The 21,684-nt window shown below is 40.2% G+C and overlaps 1 protein-coding gene across 1 annotated transcript in view; it reads right to left on the bottom strand.

Annotated features, from left to right (window-relative positions):
• LOC126188583 (thyrotropin-releasing hormone-degrading ectoenzyme-like) overlaps window positions 1-21,684 on the bottom strand; it is a 270,383-nt gene that overhangs the window by 222,692 nt on the left and 26,007 nt on the right. The window contains exon 3 of the mRNA XM_049930188.1: window positions 17,467-17,659. Within this exon, the coding sequence (XP_049786145.1) occupies window positions 17,467-17,659 (193 nt within the window). The remainder of the gene's footprint in view (window positions 1-17,466; window positions 17,660-21,684) is intronic.

The raw sequence follows: 21,684 nt of genomic DNA, 5'->3' as shown, positions 1-21,684 counted from the left end.
TCGAGTTTCATGGATTCATCTCAATGGGCGTTGAGAAGGGCGATGGTATTAAGACGATCCTGCCTCATTATAGAACGAAGATACGTTTTCAAGCACCGCAGACAAGAAAACAATCGCTCAGCGGTGCAGGACGTTACTGGAATCGTCAGCACTACACGTATGAATTTCACTAGTTCAGGCAGTAGGTCAAACAGGTGGTTTTCCTGTTTTAGGTATTTCACTATGTCATCCAACGAACTAATATTCACAGAATCACTACTTTCGATAATCTCATGAAACATGCTTCGGTGAAGAAGCAAGCATTCTTTGTCTATACCTGATTCATAGAAAAATAAAATATCGAATGAATGTTTGTTATCACTAAGAAGAAATTGTTCAATTTGATTTACAAACATGAATGACTGAGTTTTGAACCATGATACCAAGAAGCTGATGGATGTATCCATTGTTTCAAAATACAATCTTCTATATTTGTCACATACTTTGGTGAATGTTTCTACAGATGGATTGATGGAGTCATCGTATTTCTTAGGGACTTTTCTCTATGGAGTAATTTTGGGGAATCGACATTCATATCTTGACATTTTGAAGTTACTTCACCCCAGAATGATTCAAAATTGTTTCTCATAAATTTTATAGAAGTTACAAGAGTGGAAATCATCTTATTGGCCTCCTCTAAGTGTAAGGATTTCCTCTGTAGTGCTATATTCATGGTATCAATGTGACCAAACAGTTTTACCAAAAGTGATAACATGAAAAAGAAATCATATGTCTGCACATTAATCAAAAAGTCGTTTGCTTTGGCCCCAGTGTCTGAATTGTCATTTCTTGAAACATTTAGAAAAATTTCATGAAGTTCTGTATAGTTGGACAAAACTGAAGACATTGACAAGTGTCTTACAGCCCACCTGTACAACAGAGTGGTTTCAAATTTGTAGAGGCATCTTCCTTCAGGTGAGGAAAAAGATCTAATCTGTTAGGTGAATCTCTCACAAAATATATTAAGTCCTTCATAATATTGAATGCATTTTGACATTCTGGAACTGCTTTCACAGTGTCTTGTAGTGTTAGATTTAAACAGTGTGCAAGGCAGTGCACAAACATAGCTCTCTTCTCCATGTCCATAAACTTTGTCTGGACACCATTATATAATCTGGCCATGTTAGCTGAACCGTCAAAGCATTGGCCCCTACAATTAGATGTAGGCAAATCAAATCGTCTTAAAATGTCGATAATAATATCAAACAGAACCTTAGCTGTGGTACTTTGTATTGAGTATAGCCCTAAAAAATATTCTTCTATCTCTAGCAAAGCATCAACAAATCTTATGCAGATACTAAATTGCTCTTTGGTGGCTATGTCTGTTGTTTCGTCTGCTTTTATTGCAAAATACTCTGCACCGTTGATATCCTCCAATAATTTTCTAAGAAGTGTATGACTTAAAATGGCCAAAATACCGTTTTGCACATCATGGAATGTCCATCTGCAAGTTTCGTGCTGTAGCCATATTAAAAGTAGCTGGTTATCTTCACATCGAAGGCATAATAAATTGTCAAAGTTACTTGTTTCATCAATACGGCCATGTATTGCAAGCCCCTGCACTGCTAAGTAACGGAGATATAATTTTTGGTGAAGAAGCTCGGTTTTCTTTCATTTGTGTCAGTTTTTCTTTGGATATCTGGTTAAATACATTGACATTCGATTTTAAGGATTTGAATTTCAGTACTGCTTCTCTGTGGCAGGCCATTGCTTCATGCGCTTTCAACTTTTCTGCTCCTTTCTTCCAATTTGAAAAAACAGTTTCCATGAAAGTTTTTTCCATTTTGTGAGAAAACTGAAAACGATTTTCTTCAAACATCTGTCTGCAAATTTTGCAAAGAATAACATCTTTTACCTTATTGTAATCGATCCATGCAAATTGCTGTTTCCAAGATGGCTGATAACAGCGTTGTTTTTTTGGGGGGAACAGTGTTTTTTGTCATCGCCACACTTACGCCACTATCTGTGTCTTTTATTAGATTAGATTAGATTAGATTAATAGTAGTTCTATGGATCATGAATACGATATTTCATAATGATGTGGAACGAGTCAAATTTTCCAATAAATGACATAATAAAGTTAATTTAACAACATACTTAAGTTAATATAACAAATTTTTCATTTTTTTGTGTTTTTTATTTTTATTTTTTTTATTTTTTATTTTTTTATTTTTTTTTAATTTATATCTAAAAATTCCTCTATGGAGTAGAAGGAGTTGTCATTCAGAAATTCTTTTAATTTCTTCTTAAATACTTGTTGTCAGACTTTTGATACTATTTGGTAAGTGACTAAAGACTTTAGTGCCAGTATAATTCACCCCTTTCTGTGCCAAAGTTAGATTTAATCTTGAATAGTGAAGATCATCCTTTCTCCTAGTATTGTAGTTATGCACACTGCTATTACTTTTGAATTGGGTTTGGTTGTTAATAACAAATTTTCATAAGAAAGTATATATACTGAGAAGCTACTGTAAATATCCCTAGATCCTTAAATAAATGTCTGCAAGATGATCTTGGCTGGACTCCAGCTATTATTCCGATTACACGCTTTTGTGCAATAAATACTTTATTCCTCAGTGATGAATTACCCCAAAATATGATGCCATATGAAAGCAACAAGTGAAAATAGGCGTAGTAAGCTAATTTACTAAGATGTTTATCACCAAAATTTGCAATGACCCTTATTGCATAAGTAGCTGAACTCAAACGTTTCAGCAGATCATCAATGTGTTCTTCCAATTTAATCTCTCATCAATGGACACATCTAAAAATTTGGAATATTCTACCTTAGCTATATGCTTCTGATTAAGGTCTATATTTATTAATGGTGTCATACCATTCACTGTACGGAACTGTATGTACTGTGTCTTATCAAAATTCAGTGAGAGTCCATTTACAAGGAACCACTTAGTAATTTTCTGAAAGACAGTATTGACAATTTCATCAGTTAATTCTTGTTTGTCAGGTGTGATTACTATACTTGTATCATCAGCAAAGAGAACTAACTTTGCCTCTTCATGAATATAGAATGGCAAGTCATTAATATATATTAAGAACAACAAAGGACCCAAGACTGACCATTGTGGAACCCCATTCTTGATAGTTCCCCAGTTTGAGGAATGTGCTGATCTTTGCATATTATGAGAACTACTTATTTCAACTTTCTCCACTCTTCCAGTTATGTACGAATTAAACCATTTGTGCACTGTCCCACTCATGCCACAATACTTGAGCTTGTCTAGCAGAATTTCATGATTTACACAATCAAAAGCCTTTGAGAGATCACAAAAAATCCCAATGGGTGGTGTTCGGTTATTCAGATCATTCAAAATTTGATTGGTGAAAGCATATATGGTATTTTCTGTTGAAAAACCTTTCTGGAAACCAAACTGACATTTTGTTAGTACTTCATTGTTACAGATATGTGAAGCTACTCTTGAATACATTACTTTCTCAAAAATTTTGGATAAAGCTGTTAGAAGGGAGATTGGACGGTAATTGTTGACATCAGATCTATCCCCCTTTTTATGCAAAGGTATAACAATAGCATATTTCAGTCTATCAGGGAAAATGCCCTGTTCCAGAGAGCTATTACACAGGTGGCTGAGAATCTTACTTATCTGTTGAGAACAAGCTTTTAGTATTTTGCTGGAAATGCCATCAATTCCATGTGAGTTTTTGCTTTTAAGCAAGTTTATTATTTTCCTAATTTCAGAGGGAGAAGTGGGTGAGATTTCAATTGTATCAAATTGCATAGGTATGGCCTCTTCCATTAACAGCCTAGCATCTTCTAATGAACACCTGGATCCTACTATAACCACAACATTTAGAAAATGATTATTAAAAATATTTTCAACTTCTGATTTTTTGTTCATAAAGTTTTCATTCAATTTGATGGTAATACTGTCTTCCTGTGCTCTTGGTTGACCTGTTTCTCTTTTAATAATATTCCAAATTGTTTTAATTTTATTATCAGAGTTGCTGATTTCAGACATGATACACATACTTCTGGATGTTTAATAACTTTTCTTACTATAACACAGTAGTTTTTATAATGTTTGATAGTTTCTGGGTCACTACTCTTTCTTGTGTCAGATACATTTCCCTTTTCCGGTTACAAGATATTTTTATACCCTTAGTAAGCCATGGTTTGTTACAAGGTTTCTTACGAGTATATTTAACTATTTTCTTGGGGAAGCAGTTTTCAAATGCATTTACAAAAATGTCATGAAATAAATTATATTTTAAATTGGCATCAGGTTCACAGTACATCTCATCCCAGTCTAACTGCTGTAGGCTTTCCCTGAAATTTGCAATTGTTAAATCGTTGACTGAACGTACTACTTTGGAGGACTGTTTAGTATTGCTGAATGGAGCTATGTCATATATTGTAACTAGCTGTGCACCATGATCAGAAAGACCATTCTCAACAGGCTGAGCATTTATCTGGTTAAACTTATCTTGGTCTATAAAGAAGTTATCTATCGGTGAGCTGCTATCCTTTACCACCCGAGTAGGAAAATCAATAACGGGTGTCAAATTGAAAGAATCGAGTAATACTTCAAGGTCATTTTTCCTATTACCCTCTTTCAGAGAATCTACATTGAAGTCCCCACAAATAATAATTTGCTTCCCCCTGTCTGACAGATAGCACAACAAGGAGTCCAAATTTTTCAGAAATAGATGAAAATTTCCTGATGGGGATCTATATACAGTTACAATTGTAAATGTACCTTTATTTAATTCAAGCTCACAGGCACATGCTTCTATATGTTTCTCTACACAAAACTTTTTTGTTTCTATACTTTTTGCACAATGATAACTTTTGACATATATGGCAACTCCTCCTTTCTCCATATTTTCTCTCATTACATGTGCAGAGAGCTTATATCCACTTACATTTACCTTATCCATATCAGTAACAATGTGATGCTCAGACAGGCATAGTATATCTATTTCATCCTCAGCTTCTAAAGCTTCTAAACAAACCAGAAGTTCATCTATTTTATTCTTTAAACTCCCAATATTTAGATGAAATATACTTACATTATTTTTAATTATACTTTTATGAGAACCTTTCCTTATTCTAACATTTGCAGTACTCTCCTGTCTGAGTTTCTCATTGTGCTTAGGCCTAGTTGCTATACCAGTGGTCACATGGTGTTCAGAGAGGCAGATTATGTCAACTGGGTTGGGTGACTTTAATTCATCAATGCAATTACCTAGGACTGAGATACAACTTGGTGGAGATAAAATTTCTGGTGATTGGTGAAAATTTATAATTGACAGCTGTGATTGGTGATCCAATGTGCTAGAATTGTGCTGTTTAATTTCTTTCCTAAACTGAAGATTTGTTGTCACACACAGCACCACTAACACTGGGTCTAGCTTCATCATCGCTAACACTTGCCACATTGTCACATTTTTTCCTAATTATAAACTTGTCCATTTTAAACTGGACAGTAAGCGACGAGAGATTAACAACTGAACCGAGTTACAGTAAGACTAACTGACCACTGGCGATGCCCAGTTCGAGAATATTTACGTTCACAGCCAACATTAGCAGCAGCCTGCGTAACACTACTGTGCGCCTAACAAGAAGTAACCATGTAACAATAGTGTCGATTATTGTCAGGGCCGGCTCTAGGGAGGGGGCCGGGGGGAGGGGCAAACCGTGCCATCGCCCAGGGCAGCAGATTTTTGGGGGCGGCAAATCCATCTTGCGTAAATGAAGGAATGTGAGAATAAATTGGAAATACAAATTATTCATAATATCAAGGGTCTTATTGAAAATTATCTATGGTACAGAAACAGTGTGATCCGATTTACGAAAGAAACGTTGCCTCCCACAAAAATGGCTTAAAATGTATTCAACGAGTTAAAACTTTAACTCGTTGAATATACAGGGTGTTACAAAAAGGTACGGTCAAACTTTCAGGAAACATTCTTCACACACAAATAAAGAAAATATGTTATGTGGACATGTGTCCGGAAACGCTTACTTTCCATGTTAGAGCTCATTTTATTACTTCTCTTCAAATCACATTAATCATGGAATGGAAACACACAGCAACAGAACGTACCAGCATGACTTTGTTACAGGAAATGTCGCATGGAATCCCTGATGCGCTGATGCAGCCCTGGAGAATGGCATATTGTATCACAGCCGTCCACAATACGAGCACGAAGAGTCTCTACATTTGGTACCGGTGTTGCGTAGACAAGAGCTTTCAAATGCCTCGATAAATGAAAGTCAAGAGGGTTGAGATCAGGAGAGCGTGGAGGCCATGGAATTGGTCCGCCTCTACCAATCCATCGGCCACCGAATCTGTTGTTGAGAAGCGTATGAATACTTCGTCTGAAATGTGCAGGAGCTCCATCGTGCTTGAACCACATGTTGTGTCGTACTTATAAAGGCGCATGTTCTAGCAGCACCGGTAGAGTATCCCGTATGAAATAATGATAACGTGCTCCATTGAGCGTAGGTGGAAGAACAAACTAAAATGAGCTCTAACATTGAAATTAAGCGTTTGTGGACACATGTCCACATAACATCTTTTCTTTATTTATGTGTGAGAAATGTTTCCTAAAAGTTTGGCCGTACCTTTTTGTAACACCTTGTATTGCACTGTAAACGTATCACTGACTGATGCTTTGATCTTAAAGGCATATTCACAACAAAGAGACGAATGCGTGTGATATGTGAAAATAAGGCGTCATGTATGAAATATATTGTGGGAAAAGGCGACTATGTCGAAAAGGGGGGGGGGGGGGGGGGGCGCTTGACATGTTCGCGCGGAGCGGCAAAATCCCTGGAGCCGGTGCTGATTTGTTTGGTGTTGTGCCTAGTGATTGTCAATAGAATTCACAAAAATGAATCAAGAGTCTTTAACGTTACCTAGTCCTTCTAGCGATCGCCATCAAATTCGGTGTCACTATTGCTCATTAGTTTCTTTTACAAGCTGCCAGCAGGCTGCTGTGGGAGGAAGTGGAGCCCGTCCTAGCAGCCAAAGCGCTGCGAGCGCATGGTGAGCTTTCGTTCCCCACATACCTCCATACAGTAAAAGTGTGCGAATAGTACAGATTTGGGGGACAAACCCTGTCACGACAGTTCGTCATATGCAGAGGTTGGAGGAATAACAGAAAGGAATACGCAATAGCTTGTAAAGTAAAATCGGTATTTTTTTCCTACACAATCATCAAATACTATTATGCAAAAATGTATGTGCAAGTTTTAACAAATTTCCCAGTAAAGGATGAGGAAGGGGGAGAGAGCGGTGAGAAATGCATGTTTGAATACTGGGGGGTGGTGGGGGTGGTGGTGGCCCCTACTTTTAACTATTGGGGGGGGGGGGGGGGGCACAAAATACCTTGCCCCCGTAAGTCAGCGCCACTGCCGGTTCTCTTCATTTTTATACAAAATGTTCAGCACTGCTTCCAGATTTTTAAAAAAATATGTTTTTGTCACCTAGTGGTGACCTGAATATTGATATGACAATTTTTTACGCTTCTCTCAGATTTTAGCTCTGTCGCAGATGATTCAAAATGTTTCTCGATATTTAGATGGTACGTTTCAGATCTAATTTCATACTGGAGCCTAGCTCTATTGTATATGCAAACACTGCGGCAATAATGAGATGCTAAATCGAAATTGCTTATATTTATAAGACTTAATTCACTGACCCTCTACCAATGTTCTGATAGACAAATACAATAGATATCTACAAAGTTGTTTATGGCGACTTCTAATTCTAAATTTATTCTTGAGACACTGAATGTTTTGACTTATTATCTTGAAAGTTTTGCAAGTATTCGTTATTTTGTCAATACCTGGTGAAGTGCTACTTTGTTGCGGATTTTTGACGCTTATCTGCAGTTCTTCAGGCTGATTTGTCACAATCTCTTCCTGTTCTTCGTTTGGTGCCATTAAAAATCATCACTAAGTGAAGCAGCTGTACCTAGCCTTTGGCGCCTCCTCAGGCGGTGTTGATCAGCTGCTACAGTTGTTGGAAGTCAGTGGCTGCTGCTGTTGGTGACATGGTTTCTCGTACAGTGCCTGTGTCTGCTTTTTTTACTGACACTGTTTCTGCTGGAGGTGGGGCTGCTGCTGTAACTGATGCTCGTTTTTCCTTGGCTCTTCTGTTGTTGATGTAGGTTCAGTTGTTATTGCTGTTTCTTCTGTTGTTGTCATTGATGTTGTCGTTGGTGATGGTGGTAGGGGGGAGGGGGGTTGATAATGCTTCTGCTGTCATTTGTGTTGTACTTGCTACAACTGACTTTGGTGATTTTACTGATACTGCTGTTTGTGTTGCAGATATTTGGAGGTGCCTCTTGATTTTTTCCAGTGATTTCTGGGTCGCAATTTCCTTTCCTAGACTGTTCAAGTGAAGGCCATGTGATGTGTGAAACCTGTGCCCAATGTCACTGATATCAACAATATCAACGTTTTTGAATTGCTTGCATATATCAGAAAGAAGGTCGTTGGCAGCTCTGATCTCCTTGTTTACACAAGTCTAATGTGGCAAATCGTAGTAGTGGGAATGGTCACAAAGAGAACGCTTGTGTGGTACATATGAACTAGTTGTTTCCTTAATTCTGAGCAAGCTGTGGATGTTTCGTTTCTGTATATATCGTTTGAGCCGCCAAACAGATCTATAAAGTCGCTTGAAGATAACTCCATAGTTTCGTTATGATGGATAGCATTCATTATTTCTGAGAGGGGTGCTCCTGGCTTGACAGATCTCGTGTCATTCACAATTGCTGTCTCATTAACACGTGAGGCGATTCCACGTCCATGGCTATCTGCTAGAATATCATCAAGCGATCATGAATTTTTTGCTGCGACGTAGGTACATGTTGTCGTAGTTTGCGAATCTTCACAGGTGCAGAAACGGCTGGTTTAGGTATCTGAAATGTTTGCAGTAGCACTTTATGTTGCAGAGTCGTCACTTACTGTACTTTGGAGGTCATATCCGTTTTTTAAAGGAATTGGTGAATTTGGTAACTCTCTGCTGTTACCGGTATCACATTTCCACCCTGATATTGTGTTATTTGCGACGGATTGAGTTTTTCGTACAGTAAATTGAGCTCTCTTTCGCATACAATGCATATGACGTCATTTTTGCCACCTCTCTCGTAGTTTTTACACACGCTATAAGTTGTTTTAGTGTTGATACAAGTTCTTGTATCTGAGTGAAATTTATCATACGATTTACTTGCCTTCTGTTGTGTGCCTTTGTTACGGTCGTGTTTTAAAAGCTTTATCTCCTCCAGTAACACTGAGATAACATTGTTTGAACAGTGTTTTCCGTTAAATTTGTGAACTAAATCGTCTGTGAGACATTTTGAGCAGAACTATATCTTACGTTTTGGATCTGTATTTAACATTTAAAATGGAACACAGTTTTACATACCGCGCACATTACACCTTTTGCTGTACGTCCGAACGTATTGTTTCATTTGATTCGTCGTAAGATGATGTGGGCGCTCTATGTGTGAAGTTTTCTTCGGTACCTTCTTCTGGCTTCATTATTCTTTTCCGTTACTTTTGTGATGCTGTAGCACGAAAAACACAAATACTCGCGATATACATCGATACTATTACACATTGTACACTTTTCCTCGTTCTTTTTGTACTTTTGTTCGGACCCAGTATTCTGCCAATCTACACTCGCCGCCATATTGTCACTTGAGTGTCAATCTGCAATCAGATGGTGTGAAGTACCATCATATGACACATTTTTATCATAAGCACTGCACATTTTAGCTTGCCGGCGTAAGGATATCAAATTGTAATTTTCTAATTGAAACTTGCAGTGGATCAGACATTTTATGACACTGAGGCAATGTCTGGGAACTTGCTTGTGGTTGCAAATAAATTCCCATTTTCAGCTTCAGTGAGAACATTGAAAAAAAATCCCTTAGTTTTCTTGGGAACAACGGAATCTATAGCACGGAACCCAGATCACAGATGATGGAATATGCTAATTCCATGAGATTTTGAGGCAAGGTCATAAAGTGTGATATCCTTCCATAATTTTATCATATAAATAAAGGCTGCATATTTGTCACAGTGTGGCAATGAATCCAAAATGTATTCATAAACCTAATAAAAAGAAGTAAGAATTCTGGCGGCCGAAAAAAAGCTATTTTCTGACTTTTTGCAGAAATTTTTTCTATATTGAATCACTTTATCGAACTGGGAAGAAGATGAGAAGGGTTTAAACAGAAAATCTCTTACACAAGATGGTAAAGATGAGTGAATTTGTTTTACTTAATGTGCATCTAATAAATCAGAACATTCAATGTTGGTGGCCATGGTAATCTGCTTACAGACTGTAACAAAAATCTATAGCAGAAACTGCAGAACACATTCCTCACACATAAATGAATAAAATATGTAACATGAACATGGTTATCGAAATGTTTTGTTTCCATGTTGCAATTCATTTCCTCCAACTCATTAACCGTGGGAAACACATATGAACAGAATGCACCAGCACACCACATGCAACTCTTTCTCACAGGAGACGTATACTGTGCACTCTGTGGGCATTGATAAATGCATCAGCCAGTTGTTGGAATGAATCTCAGATGTGCTGATGTCCATGAAGTATTGTGTATAGTGTCGCAGCCTTCCATAACAATGACCAGAGACTCTGAACATCACGTACTAGGGTTCCATACATAAGACCTTTCAGATACCCCTACAAATAAAAGTTGTGTGGGTTTAGATACGGCGAGCATGGAGGCCAGGCAATTGTTCCACCTCTACCTATCCATCTGTCACTGAATTTGTCATTTAGAAGCTGATGGACAATTTAACGCTAAAATTAGGAGGTGCACGAAGTACATGTTTTGTTGCACAACTAAAGGCACATCTGTTAACGCATCTGGTAGAACATTCTCTACAAAATTATGATAATTTTGTCCACTGAGCCTGTGTGAAAGAAACTGAGGCCCTACCAAACATTCACCAACAATACTAGCCCAAACTTTGGGAGAAAATTTTTGTTGATGACTTGCTTCAACAGTTGCATGAGGACTAATGTCTGCCTGTACATGCTGATTGTGAAAACTTACAATCTGATCTCGTTGAAACAATACCTCATCTGCGAACAGCACCATTGCATTAAAATTAGCGCTGACACTTTCTTGGATAAGCCATCCACAGAGGAGTACCCTGCAGGAAAAACAACTGTTAATAGACCTGCATATACTGTACATGGTATGGATACACCTGGTCCTCGAGTAACACTCACCAGAAAGTTATATGGTCAACATTTAGTGTTGTAGTTATATGTCTTCTACTGACACTAGGGTTGTGTTCAATGGCATGAGGAACTGCCGTCTCCTGTTGCGGTGTCCTCATTTGTCTACGCCTTCCCTGGTCGCAAGTATCAGCTTAAATACCCCATTTTCCCAAAACGGATGATCAGTGGCCTCAAACGTTTTCCTGACAGTGCAACTTCATCCTGGAAATCTCTCCTAATACAAATGTTGAGTGTGAGTACCATTGTTGTCAGCTAATCCATACATAAAATGTATGTCTCCTACCTCTCCATTTGTGTAGACTGTAACTGCATGAGCCAAGTCTGTGATTAACATAGTAACCCATGTGCTTGTAACAACCACATTGATCATTAGAACAGTTTATGTTACCTGTAAACAAACAATGTTGTACATTGTGTGGCGATGGGGATGTGTGAAACAAAACACTGGTGGTGCACAACATAACCAGATGTCACTAAGAGTGACACTGTTCCCTACGATTCTAACATTCTGTTCTTGTGTGTTTCCATTATTAATGATTTGGAGAAAAATAAGTTGTAACATGGAAACAAAGCATTTCGAGACCGATGTTCATATAAGATAATTTCTTCATCTATGAATGAGGAATGTGTCCTGTAATTTGTGATGTACATTTTTGTTGCACCCAGTATATAAAAATTCAGCCTTCATTGTTGTGCACACAAAACTCAAAAAGTAATTGATCAACTGACTTCGAATTTTCATACAACGTGGCATTCAAATACGCTTGTATCCTAATACAGCTTTTTTTAAATACATGTACCATATAGGTAAATATGATATACGCTCCTGGAAATTGAAATAAGAACACCGTGAATTCATTGTCCCAGGAAGTGGAAACTTTATTGACACATTCCTGGGGTCAGATACATCACATGATCACACTGACAGAACCACAGGCACATAGACACAGGCAACAGAGCATGCACAATGTCGGCACTAGTACAGTGTATATCCACCTGTCGCAGCAATGCAGGCTGCTATTCTCCCATGGAGACGATCGTAGAGATGCTGGATGTAGTCCTGTGGAACGGCTTACCATGCCATTTCCACCTGGCGCCTCAGTTGGACCAGCGTTCGTGCTGGACGTGCAGACCGCGTGAGACGACGCTTCATCCAGTCCCAAACATGCTCAATGGGGGACAGATCCGGAGATCTTGCTGGCCAGGGTAGTTGACTTACACCTTCTAGAGCACGTTGGGTGGCACGGGATACATGCGGACGTGCATTGTCCTGTTGGAACAGCAAGTTCCCTTGCCGGTCTAGGAATGGTAGAACGATGGGTTCGATGACGGTTTGGATGTACCGTGCACTATTCAGTGTCCCCTCGACGATCACCAGTGGTGTACGGCCAGTGTAGGAGATCGCTCCCCACACCATGATGCCGGGTGTTGGCCCTGTGTGCCTCGGTCGTATGCAGTCCTGATTGTGGCGCTCACCTTCACGGCGCCAAACACGCATACGACCATCATTGGCACCAAGGCAGAAGCGACTCTCATCGCTGAAGACGACACGTCTCCATTCGTCCCTCCATTCACGCCTGTCGCGACACCACTGGAGGCGGGCTGCACGATGTTGGGGCGTGAGCGGAAGACGGCCTAACGGTGTGCGGGACCGTAGCCCAGCTTCATGGAGACGGTTGCGAATGGTCCTCGCCGATACCCCAGGAGCAACAGTGTCCCTAATTTGCTGGGAAGTGGCGGTGCGGTCCCCTACGGCACTGCGTAGGATCCTACGGCCTTGGCGTGCATCCGTGCGTCGCTGCGGTCCGGTCCCAGGTCGACGGGCACGTGCACCTTCCGCCGACCACTGGCGACAACATCGATGTACTGTGGAGACCTCACGCCCCACGTGTTTGGCAATTCGGCGGTACGTCCACCCGGCCTCCCGCATGCCCACTATACGCCCTCGCTCATAGTCCGTCAACTGCACATACGGTTCACGTCCACGCTGTCGCGGCATGCTACCAGTGTTAAAGACTGCGATAGAGCTCCGTATGCCACGGCAAACTGGCTGACACTGACGGCGGCGGTGCACAAATGCTGCGCAGCTAGCGCCATTCGACGGCCAACACCGCGGTTCCTGGTGTGTCCGCTGTGCCGTGCGTGTGATAATTGCTTGTACAGCCCTCTCGCAGTGTCCGGAGCAAGTATGGTGGGTCTGACACACCGGTGTCAATGTGTTCTTTTTTCCATTTCCAGGAGTGTATGAAGGGAAACATTATTACCAAAAATTTCGAAATGATCTTAGCAGACTTACTTAAAATTTTACCCAATTGTATACATAGTAATCAAAAATCTCAAAAAGGAGTAGACCAACTTAATCAAAATTTTTATATGTTACTGTAATAAGCCCCCCCCCCCCCATGAACCATAGACCTTGCCATTGGTGGGGAGGCTTGTGTGCCTCAGCGATACATTTAGCCATACTGCAGGTGCAACCCAAAGACCTTGTAAAAAATAACTAGACTCACTTATGGCGCTGCAGTCGCGGGATAATTTGAACCTTCGGCCGGACGCCATTTTAGTGGTTGCAGTCTGATGTCTTGTGTAGTATTGTTGTTTATGAAGACCCTGATTCAACGTTGTATATTTGTTGGGGCGTACATACAGTATTTGTTACTCGTAATTCTACTGTCTGTACGCTCCAATCAAAAGAAGTATAATGGTGAAGAGTTGTGCAGAGATTAATTGTACAAATAAATTCGAGAAAGGAACGAATATTACATTTCACAGATATGTGAATATTTTAAGTTGTTTTGTATGCCAGTGCACTTGCTTAATAAATGTTTTTGTAACACGGTATTAGCATAATGTCTGTGCATCTATTTGCAGGTTTCCTTTCTCAAAACCACAGCTGTTACAAAAATGGTTACACGCTGTCAGGAGGCAAGATTTCCGACCGACAGAATACCATTTTATATGTTCTGATCATTGTGAAGAAAGTTGGCTGATCGGTAGTGTTTTCATGGTCTAGATAAGGTTGAAACTTGATAATTTGGTCGTGAGTTGCCAAAGCACTATGCCATATATAACCCACTTCTCGGCATAAAATCTGAAGCAAGATAGAGTCAGAAAATATCTATTAATATAGTTTGGAAATCTTTGAGTATTTTGATGCATTTTGCGTAGATCTAACCTAAATGAACTACGAAATATGCTAGGGGTCCAGTACATAACTTTTAGCTACGGCAGATTCCATGTAGTACGTAAGATAGATTCATAAACAGTGACTAGTTGCTGTTTGTTCATAAATTATAAAGTATATTGTAGTAACGTACTTAAATGAGGCATTATGTTTGTGACCTAACTCAAGGGAAGGCATTTTATAACCAAAAGCGATGTATAAAGATTCGAACTCCGCGCGTCAGTTAACCACACTAATGGCCGCCGCCCAGCTATTCAATTTGTCCGCTCTTTACAGCCAACCACTCGTGCGGTTGTGGGGGCCTGGTGCAACCACAACGGAGGGGTATCTGTTGAGAGACCAGACAAACGTATGGATCCTGAAGAAGGGCAGCAGCCTTTTCAGTAGTTGCAGGGGCAACAGTCTAGATGATTGGCTGATCTGACCTTGTAACACTAACCAAAACGGCCTTGCTGTGCTGGTACTGCGAACGGCTGAAATCAAGGGGAAACTATGGCCGTAATTTTCCCCGAGGGCATGCAGCTTTACTGTATAAATAAATTATGATGGCGTCCTCTTGGGTAAAATATTCTGGAGGTAAAATAGTCCCCCATTCGGATCTCCGGGCAGGGACTACTCAAGAGGACGGCGTTATCAGGAGAAAGAAAACGGGCGTTCTACGGATCGGAGCGTGGAATGTCAGATCCCTTAATCGGGCAGGTAGGTTAGAAAATTTAAAAAGGGAAATGGATAGGTTAAAGTTAGATATAGTGGGAATTAGCGAAGTTCGGTGGCAGGAGGAACAAGACTTTTGGTCAGGTGGATACAGGGTTATAAATACAAAATCAAATAGGGGTAATGCAGGAGTAGGTTTAATAATAAATAAAAAAATAGGAGTGCGGGTAAGCTACTACAAACAACACAGTGAACGCATTATTGTGGCCAAGATAAACACGAAGCCCACGCGTACGACAGTAGTACAAGTCTATGGAAAAACTGGTAGAAGCCGACCTCGGGGAAGATCAGTTTCGATTCCGAAGAAATATGGGAACACTTGAGGCAATACTGACCCTACGACTTATCTTAGAAGCTACATTAAGAAAAGGCAAACCTAGGTTTCTAGCATTTGTAGACTTGGAGAAAGCTTTTGACAATGTTGACTGGAATACTGTCTTTCAAATTCTGAAGGTGGCAGGGGTAAAATACAGGGAGTGAAAGGCTATTTACAATTTGTACAGAAACCAGATGGTAGTTGTAAGAATCGAGGGGCATGAAAGGGAAGCAGTGGTTGGGAAGGGAGTGAGACAGGGTTGTAGCCTCTCCTCGATGTTATTCAATCTGTATATTGAGCAAGCAGTAAAGGAAACAGAAGAAAATTTCGGAGTAGGTATTAAAATCCATGGAGAAGAAATAAAAACTTTAAGGTTCGCCGATGACATTGTAATTCTGTCAGAGGCAGCAAAGGACTTGGAAGAGCAATTGAATGGAATGGACGGTGGCTTGAAGGGAGGATATAAGATGAACATCAACAAAAGCAAAACGAGGAGAATGGAATGTAGTCGAATTAAGTCGGGTGATGCTGAGGGAATTAGATTAGGAAATGAGACACTTAAAGTAGTAAAGGAGTTTTGCTATTTGGGGAGCAAAATAACTGATGATGGTCGAAGTAGAGGGGATATAAAATGTAGGCTGGCAATGGCAAGGAAAGCGTTTCTGAAGAAGAGAAATTTGTTAACATCGAGTATAGATTTAAGTGTCAGGAAGTCGTTTCTGAAAGTATTTCTATGGAAGTGAAACGTGGACGATAAATAGTTTGGACAGGAAGAGAATAGAAGCTTTCGAAATGTGGTGCTACAGAAGAATGCTGAAGATTAGATGGGTGGATCACATAACTAATGAGGAGGTATTGAATAGGATTGGGGAGAAGAGGAGTTTGTGGCACAACTTGACTAGAAGAAGGGATCGGTTGGTAGGCAACATTCTGAGGCATCAAGGGATCACCAATTTAGTATTGGAGGGCAGAGTGGAGGGTAAAAATCGTAGAGGGAGACCAAGAGATGAGTACACTAAGCAGATTCAGAAGGATGTAGGCCGCAGTACGTACTGGGAGATGAAGAAGCTTGCACAGGATAGAGTAGCATAGAGAGCTACATCAAACCAGTCTCAGGACTGAAGACCACAACAAAACCTGTAATAAGTGTTTTAACACACATAGGCTACATATATTTAATATGCATAATATAAAAATATATGTAAAAATCTAATAGTGAAAAAGTGTTAGCAAACAGAAAAATTGGATTTATAGCTTATCAGCTTACGATTAGAATACCACTACAGAATCTGAATTTGTTGTAACAATAAACGAGACTCAAGGTCAATGGGCATAAAGAGTGGAAAGAAGAAGATGGACAGAGTGTGGAGGCAGGAGAAGGTGGAGCGAGAAGGGAGAGAAGAAGATGGACAGAGAAAGGGGGAGAGGTGAAGGACAGAGAGAGGAGGAGAGAGGGAGCAGAAGGAAACAGATAGAGAGAGAGAGTTAGACAGGGGGGAAGGAGAAGATGGGGGGGGGAGGAGAAATGGTAATGAACAGAGAGAGGGGGAAGGAGGAGGAGATGAACAAAGAGAGGAGCAAGAGGAGGTGTTCAGAGAGAGGGGAAGTAGGAAATTAGGACATATAACCACTTCCTGTACATATTAAGCAATTTTCCATTTAACCAGACTGAGCCACAGCAAAGCATGGCTCAAATCGGTCTGAGCACTATGGGACTTAACAGCTGTGGTCATCAGTCCCCTAGAACTTAGAACTACTTAAACCTAACTAACCTAAGGACATCACACACATCTATGCCCGAGGCAGGATTCGAACCTGCGACCGTAGCGGTCACGCGGTTCCAAACTGACGCGCTTAGAACCGCACGGCCCCACCGGCCGGCTAGCAAAGCATGTTCATGTACCGCTAGTTATAAATAAAGTATTTATCTGTGTACTGACCTGAACACAGAAAGTCCAAAACCTTCATGACTAGACCATATTCCAGGTGAAACAACAATTTGCAAGTCAGGCAATGGATACTTCATCTGAAGATATGTCTCAATTTTCTTCACAGTTTGCAAAATTTTGTCGCCTACCTTTTGCATATCATCCCTCAAATCTACTGGTGCATACATGTGTAGAGTTGTGGAACCTGTTGACAGATGACAGATCAAGTATTGTGTTACTGAGGATGATGGAAGGCTCACAAGATTTAGTTTGTATTTGTAAATCAGATACAGTGCATTGCAATTCATTTATACAAACTTGAAAAGTTTCTTCTGATTACCTGAACAACAGTAATGTTGCTGTTTCTGGAAGAAAGTATTACCTAGGGGGAGAGGGATTTACAATCAGAATGGTTACCCATGTCATGTACAACCTGCTGTCTTATCTTTATCTTGATGGAAAAAAGCTCCAATTCTGTAAAAGTGTTCTGGCTGTTCAATTGCCGTACTATGTAAAATAAAATAAATGATATTTTAGCTCTTATAAGAAGTAGCCTTCATGCATGAAATCTCCATTAATAAAGTTCTTGATCGATTTCCCACTCAGTGTAATCATAAATGGCAGTCTAATGAGTGACATGAAGCAATAAGATTCTAACAGTGCATATACAGATGCAGAGAAGTATATTTGTGGGGCTAAGTAGGGAAGTTGCAACCCCCTCCCTCCCTTCTACACACACACACACACACACACACACACACACACACACACACACACACACATATATATATATATATATATATATATATATATATATATATATATATATATATATATATATATAAAACTAATTCAGTTCACTAACTTCGAACTTATGATGACTGATTTACCATCAACTGTTTCTGAGTGTCAGAATGGCATTTTCAATCTGAGGCTATGTTACCTCATAATAGGTAAGGCTTTTGCTTTCTCCTTCCCTGACTGCTGACTTCAGAAAATGTGGTAGGCGTTACACCCCTTAAGTTCAGGCAGACTTGAAATAGCTACCAGCATCATCAACTACCAATGAAGATGGGGATGAGATCAAATACACATTCGTCAAACCATTTGCAGGAAAGGGTGAAAACAGAAATGGTAGAGAAAAATAGTAACAGTGGCTGCTGATAAAATAACTGAAGTTATAACTTCGACAAGTGACCACACAGTCCTAGTTCTTCTAGTAATCTCAGAAATGTGTAGGAACGGAACAGAAAATGTGGAGTGTTATCAATATAGTCTGTAAACAGATTAAAGTTCAGGTAGTGAATTCGAAAGTGACAAGAATTTGGACTTAAGTTTAAACCAAGACAGAGGACTATGAATGAGATACATACTGTGGAAAAAACTTAGTTTCCATCTGTGAACGCAGAAAAACCTTTAATAATCTTCTCAGTCTTCAAGAAGTTTAGGAAGTTAGAGAATTTTGTGTTTGCATTTGAAGAACTTTCTCCAGGATAAATTGTAGGATGAAGCAAATATAAGCTTGATGCAGAAGACATTGCAATCATGGAAGGTGCCTATCCCATATGAAACTCATAATTATTCTACATCTACATCCATACTCCGCAAGCCACCTGACGGTGTGTGGCGGAGGGTACCTTGAGTACGTCTATCGGTCCTCCCTTCTATTCCAGTCTCGTAATGTTCGTGGAAAGAAGGATTGTCAGTATGCTTCTGTGTGGGCTCTAATCTCTCTGATATTATCCTCATGGTCCCTTCGCGAGATATACGTAGGAGGGAGCAATATACTGCTTGACCCTTCGGTGAAGGTATGTTCTCGAAACTTCAACAAAAGCCCGTACCGAGCTACTGAGCGTCTCTCCTGCAGAGTCTTCCACTGGAGTTTATCTATCATCTCCGTAACGCTTTCGCGATTACTAAATGATCCTGTAACGAAGCGCGCTGCTCTCCATTGGATCTTCTCTATCTCTTCTATCAAACCCATCTGGTACGGATCCCACACTGCTGAGCAGTATTCAAGCAGTGGGCGAACAAGCGTACTGTAACCTACTTCCTTTGTTTTCGGATTGCATTTCCTTAGGATTCTTCCAATGAATCTCAGTCTGGCATCTGCTTCACCAACGATCAACTTTATATGATCATTCCATTTTAAATCACTCCTAATGCGTACTCCCAGATAATTTATGGAATTAACTGCTTCCAGTTGCTGACCTGCTATATTGTAGCTAAATGACAAGGGACCTATCTTTCTATGTATTCGCAGCACATTACACTTGTCTACATTGAGATTCAATTGCCATTCCCTGCACCATGCGTCAATTCGTTGCAGATCCTCCTGCATTTCAGTACAATTTTCCATTGTTACAACCTCTCGATGTACCACAACATCATCCGCAAAAAGCCTCAGTGAACTTCCGATGTCATCCACAAGGTCATTTATGTATATTGTGAATAGCAACGGTCCTACGACACTCCCCTGCAGCACACCTGAAATCACTCTTACTTCGGAACACATCTCTCCATTGAGAATGACATGCTGCTTTCTGTTATCTAGGAACTCTTCAGTCCAATCACACAATTGGTCTGATAGTCCATATGCTCTTACTTTGTTCATTAAACGACTGTGGGGAACTGTATCGAAAGCCTTGCGGAAGTCAAGAAACACGGCATTTACCTGTGAACCCGTGTCTATGGCCCTCTGAGTCTCGTGGACGAATAGCGCGAGCTGGGTTTCATACGACCGTCTTTTTCGAAACCCATGCTGATTCCTACAGAGTAGATTTCTAGTCTCCAGAAAAGTCGTTATACTCGAACATAATACGTGTTCCAAAATTCTACAACTGATCGACGTTAGAGATATAGGTCTATAGTTCTGCACATCTGTTCGACGTCCCTTCTTGAAAACGGGGATGACCTGTGCCCTTTCCCAATCCTTTGGAACGCTACGTTCTTCTAGAGACCTACGGTACACCGCTACAAGAAGGGGGACAAGTTCCTTCGCGTACTCTGTGTAAAATCGAACTAGTATACCATCAGGTCCAGCGGCCTTTCCTCTTTTGAGCGATTTTAATTGTTTCTCTATCCCTCTGTCGTCTATTTCGATATCTACCATTTTGTCATCTGTGCGACAATCTAGAGAAGGAACTACAGTGCAGTCTTCCTCTGTGAAACAGCTTTGGAAAAAGACATTTAGTATTTCGGCCTTTAGTCTGTCGTCCTCTGTTTCAGTACCATTTTGGTCACAGAGTGTTTGGACATTTTGTTTTGATCCACCTACCGCTTTGACATAAGACCAAAATTTCTTAGGATTTTCTGCCAAGTCAGTACATAGAACTTTACTTTCGAATTCACTGAACGCCTCTCGCATAGCCCTCCTCACACAACATTTCGTTTCGCGTAATTTTTGTTTGTCTGCAAGGCTTTGGCTATGTTTATGTCTGCTGTGAAGTTACCTTTGCTTCCGCAGCAGTTTTCTAACTCGGTTGTTGTACCACGGTGGCTCTTTTCCATCTATTACGATCTTGCTAGGCACATACTCATCTAACGCATATTGTACGATGGTTTTGAACTTTGTTCACTGATCCTCAATACTATCTGTACTCGAGACAAAACTTTCGTGTTGAGCCATCAAGTACTCTGAAATCTGCTTTTTGTCACTTCTGCTGAACAGGAAAATCTTCCTACCTTTTTTAATATTTCTATTTACGGCTAAAATCATCAATGCAGTAACCGCTTTATGATCGCTGATTCCCTGTCCTGTGTTAACTGTTTCAAATAGTTCGGGTCTGTTTGTCACCATCAGGTCTAATATGTTATCGCCACGAGTCGGTTCTCTGTTAACTGCTCTAGGTAGTTTTCAGATAAAGTACTTAAAAACAATTTCACTGGATTCTTTGTCCCTGCCACCCGTTATGAACGTTTGAGTCTCCCAGTCTATATCCGGCAAATTAAAATCTCCACCCAGAACTATAACATGGTGGGGAAATCTACTCGAAATATTTTCCAAATTATCCTTCAGGTGCTCGGCCACAACAGCTGATTAGCCAGGGGGCCTATAGAGACATCCAATTACCATGTCTGAGCCTGCTTTAACCGTGCCCTTCACCCAAATTATTTCACATTTCGGATCTCCGTCAATTTCCTTCGATACTATTGCACTTCTTATCGCTATAAACACGCCTCCCCCATCACTATCCAGACTGTCTCTGCGGTATACATTCCAATCTGAGT

Source organism: Schistocerca cancellata, chromosome 1 (assembly GCF_023864275.1).
Source record: "Schistocerca cancellata isolate TAMUIC-IGC-003103 chromosome 1, iqSchCanc2.1, whole genome shotgun sequence".
Taxonomy (NCBI): domain Eukaryota; kingdom Metazoa; phylum Arthropoda; class Insecta; order Orthoptera; family Acrididae; genus Schistocerca; species Schistocerca cancellata.
Note: the sequence above shows the minus strand (reverse complement) of the source record. Positions and strands in the feature narration are given on the sequence as shown.